This window comes from Bradysia coprophila (assembly GCF_014529535.1).
Source record: "Bradysia coprophila strain Holo2 chromosome X unlocalized genomic scaffold, BU_Bcop_v1 contig_173, whole genome shotgun sequence".
Taxonomy (NCBI): Eukaryota; Metazoa; Arthropoda; class Insecta; order Diptera; family Sciaridae; genus Bradysia; species Bradysia coprophila.
The window spans coordinates 5,459,603-5,468,806 of NW_023503302.1; the positions used below are offsets into that span (position 1 = coordinate 5,459,603).

At 39.2% G+C, this 9,204-nt stretch overlaps 1 protein-coding gene across 1 annotated transcript; it reads left to right on the forward strand.

Moving 5' to 3' along the window:
- Positions 1-1,012: 1,012 nt before the first annotated feature.
- LOC119068313 (chorion peroxidase) lies at positions 1,013-7,722 on the forward strand. Its single transcript, XM_037171857.1, has 12 exons — positions 1,013-1,299; positions 1,380-1,553; positions 1,617-1,821; positions 2,072-2,158; positions 2,214-2,470; positions 2,539-2,879; positions 2,959-3,343; positions 3,406-3,553; positions 3,620-3,773; positions 6,842-7,000; positions 7,100-7,419; positions 7,490-7,722. Exons 1-12 carry the CDS (start codon positions 1,185-1,187, stop codon positions 7,557-7,559), a joined length of 2,415 nt encoding a protein of 804 aa, XP_037027752.1. The 5' UTR covers positions 1,013-1,184; the 3' UTR covers positions 7,560-7,722.
- The last annotated feature ends 1,482 nt before the right edge of the window (positions 7,723-9,204 follow it).

Here is a 9,204-nt window from a genome sequence, read left to right on the forward strand (position 1 = left end):
TAGAGTTAACAAACTGGAAAGCGCCGTGTATATGATACAAATTGATCATAATGTAGTAGACATAGCAAACTGAGAGACTTCTCTCTCTTCAAAAACGGACGCTGTCAGGAATCGTTGTCGTGTTGTTGCAATATTTTTGTGTGTTATTTAAGTGATCGACATATTTTGTGTTTGTTGGTGCTTAGTTTCGGAATAAATTGATAATTTTTGATGTTTTTCGTGATTTTCGATGAAAGGCGAATGTAAAAGCCATTAAATGACTCGAGTCAAAAAAGGTTTTTAAAAATTCTCGGTGTATGTGTGAGCCTCGAGGGTATTGTAACATTCGAATGCGATTGTGAACCTCGGTAAACCTCGGTTCACAAACACGCATACCCATGTTACAATACCCTCTCAGCTCACACATACACATCGAATTTTTAAAAACCCTTTTTCCCCTCTTGTAATTTAAAATACTATTACATTGCCTAATCACGTAAAGCATTGTACTTACGAGGTTCCAAGTTGTGTATTTGACAAGCGGGAAATACAGCCCTCACCTTCGGCTCGGGTTGTAACATCGCACTTATCAAATACACAACTTAGAACCTCGGAAGTAATATACTATTTATGTATGTGAGCGCAGTGTTCGGATGCTAAATTACTTAACTAGAAGACTAATTCAAAAATTACGTTTCAGGTCTATGTTGTTGTCTCGTTTTCGCTTTTGTGATAAAATAGAGTACACACTTGTCACTATCAGTCTCGGCAAGCCTCGACTTCTTCGTGACAAGTGTGTAATATATATTACATGGAGAGCGCCGAAAGAGGTATGACGCATGTAGAAACTATTAATTTGACGCTCGACGTCTACGTCATACTGTTTTCATGTTCGAATTGGTCGTAATTAAGGCAATGGACAATTAAACGAGAAATTTAATTTCGTCCTGCTATACTTGATAAACCGTCTCTGTCATCCTTCCCACCCTGTGCTTATTTATTTCTTCGGTCTAAAATCCGCTCATAGCGCTGCAATCTGAAAGGCCAAAAACACACTTCCCTTCCAATTCCTTCATCAGTGATTCTGAGTGTGGTCATCAGTGTGATTGTAAATCATTATTGTGCAACGAAAAATCCTTTCACTTTTGTGTTCCGAATTGTGCATCGAATCGGATTCGAATAAAAAATTGTTTTTCGAAGCCACGATGAAGCCAATTTTTGCGGAAATTTTCATTTTCTGCACCATTCTATGTGCACTACAAACATGCGGCTATTCAATTATTAAACGTTCCGCCGACATTAAAAAAGCTCCAGTGCTGGGTAAATTTTGTGAAGCAAAAACATATTGTTGGAAAAAGGATTTTATTGATTAACGAAAACGATTCGTCCAATTTTTTAAGACAAAAAGTCCGGAATCGTAAAGAAATGTGATCCATGTCCGAAAGGTATAACATGTGTGCCACCAATTCAATGTCCAGCGGTTTTGAGGTTAGAAGAAGATAAAAGACCTCAAATGTGCGATCTGCCGGGCGAGTCACATGGTTACTGTTGCACGTCGGGGCACAACCATACCAGTAACTAATCGAAATTTCAATTTCTACTCGATTTTTCGTTTAAAGTCAAATTCAAACTTTCAGTCGCCATCGAACACAAGCATCATGCTCACATTTCACGATCTTCGTCAAGCTCGGTGCATGCTCATGACATACATGAGCGTAAGCAAATGCAGTCTTTATTAGAGCAGGCGAAAGCCGAATTTGCAACCATGATGCACGATGAAAAGATGAATGTTAAACACATTAAGAAAGGAAAGCCAGAAGATTTCCATCAAATGGTGTTCAGGTCAGGGCAAAAATGCTTTTTCACAACGCAGGCGAGGAAATAGTCATTTTATTACTTCAGCTGAAACTTCGGAAGCCTTTGCTGTGAAAAACATTGTGTTTAACTCGGGAAAAAGTTGGAAATTGCATTTTCTCGGGTGACTTGTGGCACAAACAAGGCCCTCGAAATGGAATTTCCAACTTTTCTTCCCTAGATGAACAAATAACTATTGAAGTTAAATATCGAAATCTGTTTTTTTTCTGTTTAACAGATCGTCGAAACAAGCCACAATGAGAGCCCTCGATTTATCGCATCGAGCAATGGAAAATGTGATTGCCAGTCGACTGTACAAACGGAGGTATTTCTCGGTGTTAAACAATTTTTCTCTTTGGATTAATTGAATTGTAACACAGGGAGCGTATACCAATCGAAGAGTTCGAACTCAACCAAGTGCAGGCGTTCTTGGACGACACATCGTTTCAACAAAATATGTGCGCGGAACAGGTTGTCTGTCCACCAGATCCACCGAAATATCGAACAGAAAACGGTCAATGCAACAACTATCATCCGTTGAGAACCGCCTGGGGATCAGCAGGTTATCCAATGGAACGACTATTGCCGCCGTCCTATCTGGATGGCATTTGGGAAGCGAGAACAATGTCGGTTCATGGTTCGTATGAAGCTTTGCATTATCGTAATTGAAGACAACGTCACAGCCTGCACTTCCAATAATTCCAGGTACACCTTTGACGAATGCTCGAACGATTTCCAGGGAATTGGTGGCAGATGTTGATCGTCAACATCCGGAAATAAACTTGTTGTTCATGCAATTCGGACAGTTGATAACGCATGACGTCACTCAATCGTCGTCGACAACAACTGCCGATGGAAGATCAATTGATTGCTGCACGGAAGATGGTTCATCTGTCGTACCTCCACCGTTCCTACATTACAGTTGCATGCCCATTGAAATCGAATCGCACGACGAATTTTATTCTCAGTTCAATCAACGGTGCATTAATTTCGTTCGATCGTCATTGGCGCCCGATAATCAATGCAAACTTGGATATGGCAAGCAAGTACGCACAGTATTGACAAATGAGCGTGTAAAAGCAGCTACTGTTCCGTGCTAATTGTTTGTATTTAAATCTCGCACAGATTAGCAAAGTTACACATTACCTGGACGGGTCTGCCATCTACGGATCAGAACTGAAAACGTTCGGGGAAGTGCGGGCATTTCGTCACGGACATCTTCTAATGTTTGACGATTTCGGAAGACCATTGTTGCCTCTGACGAACAATGAAAAGACTTGTGCACTTGAATCGTCGCCGTGTTTCTTCACCGGCGACGGTCGATCCAATCAGATCATCACGCTTACGGCGCTTCATCAACTATTCGCTAGAGAACACAATCGAGTGGCTTCGATTCTTGGTCACATAAATCGGCATTGGTCCGACGATAAAATTTTCTACGAAACTCGAGCGATTATCATAGCAAAATTACAGGTCGTCATTTACAAGGAATGGTTGCCGCTGCTAATTGGTAAGAAATTCAATCAGTTCGTGACCCAGAGTGATTTTTCAATTGTTCCATCTCTCGTCAAGGTGTCGATGCAATGCATCGATTTGGTCTGAATATCCAAGCGCATGGTTACTCGCACGACTATGATGAAAATGTTAACGCTGCTGTAACGAGTGAATTTTCATCAGCAGCATTCCGTTTCGGCCACTCAATTGTGGATGGAAAACTGATGTAAAGAGAAGTTTTTTTGTGACATTTTTTTCGGCTCATTTAATACACCCCGCAATCTTAATGTAGCGTTCATAACGGACCGGACATTGAGGAGATTATTCGCATTCCGGACGTTATGTTTAATTCGGCACGATTACGGCGCCGCAATTTCTATGACGAATTGATGAACACTTTGCTGCGTCAGCCTATGCAACAAGTTGACTCGGCTGTCACACATGGGGTGAGTTTTTATTCATTTTTTCGCCTATTAGGAATCTCGCTACTATAACCCTATCCCTGATGGTCTTTTCAATCTTGCATCCACGACATTGAAGATACTTTTAATCCTTCTGTTAACCGACCGCATTTATTACTTCATTCGTTCAAATATTCACTGATTTTTGCAGGGTTGCGTTATTTGTGCGATACTTTTTGTTTTGTAAAATTTCGATATTCAGAGCTAAAATTTCTTATAACTTTCAAAGGTGTAGTTGTGCGGAATTCCACGAGTGATTTCACTGAATGAAATGACTTCAATCAAGTAATCTCTTGAAACTGGTCGAAGGTGGCCATGAAACATTGAACGGGCTACACGCCCTAAATATAGTGTTTCATTCTCAAGTAGCCGGTGGTATGGTCCTAACTGTAGCCAGTTAGAAATACGGTTCATTACCGTAGCCATACCATCGCAGTTAAAGTGTAACTGGCCGACCGATTTCTAAAAATTCGAACATGGCGACCGTGACAGGACCGGTTCGGTTACATTATGGGAAAAAGAATTGGACAAATCGTAAGTCTGGCCATTCTGTAAAACTGATGCATTCCGTGACGACTAATCACAAAGCGAAGAATTGGGTCAACGAAAGAAGTGTTTGCACAGTCATATGATAGTCTGGTCATTCCGCAAGAATTTGTTCATCCCTTGAGAGTCAATCGGTTAATCGGGATTCAAGAAATCTGGCATTGACAAGATAGAAGAAACATCCGTGGAATTGATGTGTTCTGTATTCCACGAGTGTTTCCACTGTTTAAAGATGAATGTATCAAGTCACCTCTTGGAATGAAATTGATCGAAGTAGACAAGACTTTGATATAAATACGAGGTGCTTGTAAGAAGTAAAATCAAAATAGACCTGAACATTGAACACGCCTTAAATATAAGGTTTCATTCTCAAGTAGACGGTGGTATGATACTAACTGTAGCCAGTTAGAATTACGGTTCATTGCCGTAGCCATACCATCGCAGTTGAAGTGTAATTTAAATATTAAGTCGGTGAATTGGTAAGGTTAGTGCGATGTAGTAGTGGTTTTCTATTAATTTTTCATAAACTGCAAGTGTTCAGGTTCGGATCAAACCTGAAAATAAAAGTTGAGGCTCGGATCGATTTCGGGTCGAACCAATTTAGGTTCGGGTTGAATCCGAAATCGAAATTTTCAGGTTCAGGTGAAGTTCGCGTTGAACCTGAAATCTCTGAAATTAATCTTAATTAGGTTTCAGTCGAAATCCGGTTTCTAAGAAGATCTGAATTCGATACCTTGCGCTCCGACATGAAAACAGAAAAAGAAACTTCTGTACCACATCTGCATCAATTTGCAGAATGAATTAACTATCAATGAAAATATGTCCAACCAATTTAAGAATGTGGTTTAACAGTTCCGAGATAATTTCCATTATTTTATAAATGGAAAACGATTGGAAAATATGGCATATCACCTGGCACCAATTTATCGCATATAAAATTTGGACCCGGGAATGCGTACCGTAAATCGATAGTACATAACTGTGTAAACCTTTCTGTTAATTGTGTCGGTTTGGAATTGTTCAGAAATGGAGCGGTAGGGGGTTGAAGGTATGGATTTCGTGGAATGTTCTTTTTTCTACTATTTCTGTAAGTTGAACTTAGGAATTGATATGAGCGAATATCTTCGGACTACTATTGATTCATTTTATTGTTTGTGTGTTGTGTGATTGCGGGAATCCAATCTAATTAAATTCCAACGCTGCGATAAATTTATTCATTGAGTAATGCGATGTTGCATTATTTGCTCGTGTGAACATTTAGAAGTCTCGAAAGTTTTTGCCAACGTTAGTATAAAGATCAATAAATGTATAACGTCCGATAGCTGATTTTCCCCTGTGTATGAAGCTTTGCTGTGAAAATCATTGGGATTAACTCGGCAACAACGAAACACAAAAATTTACTTTTCCCAAACATAGAAATCATAACAGGCGACATCAACGCCCTCTGTTATCATTTCTCTGTTCACAAGTCGTTGCCTTTATTGAGAAAAACGTTGTTCGGTCTTTTAGTGCGCGACCTCGAGCGATAATCACATGTCTATAGTACCTAAGTATGCATGTATCACTCGGTTGCATAAATAACTATTTTGTTGAGTACCCCATGCGAAAGTGACTAATTACATGAAGAATATTTTCGGTTAATTTTACTTGAATTGCTTTCGCATGTGGCAAGCAATAAACCAGAACAAGTTGGATGCTGCCACGTAATTCAGTAATTGGGAAACAACTTTGCTATATCACACTCACTCTTGTGTTTTTGAGCCTATTTCTTCGTTAACGATTTTTTGACAAGTGTAGTTGTGTATGTCTTTGCCTTACCTTTAGTTCCGACATGAAAACTGTGCACTTGTCGAAAAAACAGTTACCGAAGCTTTTTTCTCAAAAAACACACACAGAACACAGATCACAGAACTCATTTAATGAATTATCCTCCCTTGAATCATTTCGTTTAATTGCAGTCATTTGTTTAACACCGAAATTTGTTTCATTGCACATAAATGACTCAATATAGAGTCTTACTACAACTGCTAAAACTGCTGTGACAAAGAGGAGTCGGTGTTGTCTAGTTTATCGTGGGAAATACAACTGTACATATATGAATAACCTACAGAAAACGTCTCAGAAATTTAGACATGAATTTGCTTCAGCTATTTTATAGCTGGTCCACTCATACAAACAAAACTGCACAAACTTCTTTACACGGATTAAATAGTTATACGCACCAGTCGAGTACCGTATAAAGACGTATGAGAAATTTTGTTTGAATGAGTGGACCAGCTGAAAAATAGCTGAAGAAAATTCGTGCCCTAATTTATGTGACGCTTACAGTAAGTGCCTCACCATACGTTTGAATGGATATTTTGTTGTAATTCAATTTCTTTAGTTTCTACATTCTAGTCACTCCTGGGCTTGAAGTCACCCAAAAACATATCAAAATTACCAACTTTATAGAATTCTTTGAAAATTAAATAAATCGTGCCACTAAGAACCAATTTTTTCCTATTCAGTTAAGCAGATTTCTGTTCCGAAAGAACAATCCATTCGGATTGGATTTGGCCTCCATTAATATTCAACGTGGAAGAGATCATGGTATTCGCGCCTACAACGACTACTTGGAAGCAACAGGTCATTCACGTGTAGCATCATTCGAGGAATTCGGTCCGGAGGTACTGTCTTCTCTTCATTCCATTTTTTACTCACTTCAACGTCATTACACCAACCAATTACCCTGCAACTGAAAAATAATCCAAAAAAAAATCCTTCAGATTGCAGTCAAATTAGCAAGAGTCTATTCCCATCCGGACGACATCGATTTATGGGTTGGTGGCCTCATGGAACGTTCGTCAACAGACGCATTGGTTGGGCCAACGTTTGCGGAAATAATCGCCGATCAGTTTTCGCGCTTCCGGAGAGGTGATCGATATTTCTTCGAGCATAATCCAGATATCAATCCAGGTGCATTTACTGAGCCTCAATTGCAACAAATACGATTAGCAACCATGTCGCGTATTATCTGTGATAATGCTGATGGTTATGCTCTTTCGACTGTCGCTCCGTATGCATTCAGGCTGCCTCATGTTCACGGGTTCGTAAGAATATGTTCAGCGTATGCTTCATCGACTAATTGGATGTTTTTTTTTTAAATCGATTTTCAGAAATGCTCCAGTTCCATGTGGTGATACTGTGTCGATTCCGCAGGAAGATTACAGCTATTGGAAGGAGTGAGCCGTCTGTGTTATTTGTTTTATTTTTCGTTATTGTTTTGTAGATTTTAAGGATTTTTTTTGGAAAATTTATGATCCAGAAGTTTATGCATAAAGTGTTGTTATAATTAGTCAATTTTTTCTGATAATTTTTTTAAAATAAATTTTTAATGTTGAAGAAACAGTGAAACTTCTATCAGTCCCCTAACCGTCAAATCCCGACAAATCAGAACACTGAAAACAGGCACCAGATTAATTTTTCTTAACGGTCAAAAAGCCTCTTATTTTGATCCCTACAGTGGTATTAAGAACATAAAAAACTTAATTTATATTCAAAATTCTGACGACCGCGTCGATTATTTCAAATCTGTCATGGAGCCTGTTTATAGTGCGTTGGTCGAACCGAATTTCTATAGAATATTTCAACACTGTACACCATCTCTGGGAAAATTTAGCAACTTAGTCAAGCTGTCACAAAGAAATTTAATTGTTATTGAAGGCAAATAGAGTATTCCAGTTCGAAATTCGAACTGGAACACTCTATACTTTTGTGGTAGTTATTGTCGTTTTACAAATTTCAAAATAGAATTTTCGTAAAAAGATATCAGCGTAATTATAGTGTTTAAGAAACCCCGGTGAAAAAAAAACGTATTTGAGACCCTTTTTGAGACCGAAACTTTTGTATGGCCGTGAGACTACGTATTTCGAGCCTTTGAGAATATTTGAGACCGAGAATTTATCGAAATAGTTCATCGGAGTTCATCCAAAATTCATGAGACGTCTCTCTTTAGACTCATTTGAGGATGTTCTAGTCTGACTGAGTGGTCTGGTTTCGGATTTCCTAGACGTAGTGAGACTGACTGAGTGGTCTGCTTTCGGATTTGCTAGACGTAGTGAGACTGACTGAGTGGTCTGCTTTCGGATTTGCTAGACGTAGTGAGACTGACTGAGTGGTCTGCTTTCGGATTTGCTAGACGTAGTGAGACTGGATGAGTGGTCTGCTTTCGGATTTGCTAGACGTAGTGAGACTGGATGAGTGGTCTGGTCTCGGATTTGCTAGACGTAGTGAGACTGGATGAGTGGTCTGGTTTCGGATTTGCTAGACGTAGTGAGACTGGATGAGTGGTCTGGTTTCGGATTTGCTAGACGTAGTGAGACTGGATGAGTGGTCTGGTTTCGGATTTGCTAGACGTAGTGAGACTGGATGAGTGGTCTGGTTTCGGATTTGCTAGACGTAGTGAGACTGACTGAGTGGTCTCATTTTGGATTTGTTAGACCTTGTGAGACTGGATGAGTGGTCTCATTTTGGATTTGTTAGACCTTGTGAGACTGGATGAGTGGTCTCCTTTTGGGTTTGTTAGACGTTGTGAGAATGGATGAGTGGTCTCATTTTGGATTTGTTAGACCTTGTGAGACTGGATGAGGATAAATGAGTGTCATAAAAAAAAAAACTTTTTCAGACTTCTAATTTTTGAGTTTTTTCTAGACCGTTTGAGACTTCTCTTTTTTCAGTTTTTTCTAGACCGTTTGAGACTTTTCATATTTGATTTCTTTTTAGAACTTTTTTCTTCGTTCGTTATTTATCGGAAGATTTTTTTTGTACTTCTATGTTGAGTTCACAGATGGCCACTACCCTTTACTTTTTTTATAATTCGCTAGACCAAACT

Coding starts and splice junctions, on each gene's coding strand:
- LOC119068313 (XM_037171857.1), top strand. CDS start 1,185: ATGAAGCCAATTTTTGCGGAAATTTTCATTTTCTGCACCATTCTATGT. Junction 3,344..3,405: donor ATGGTTGCCGCTGCTAATTG/GTAAGAAATTCA, acceptor TCTCTCGTCAAG/GTGTCGATGCAATGCATCGA. Junction 7,420..7,489: donor AGGCTGCCTCATGTTCACGG/GTTCGTAAGAAT, acceptor ATCGATTTTCAG/AAATGCTCCAGTTCCATGTG.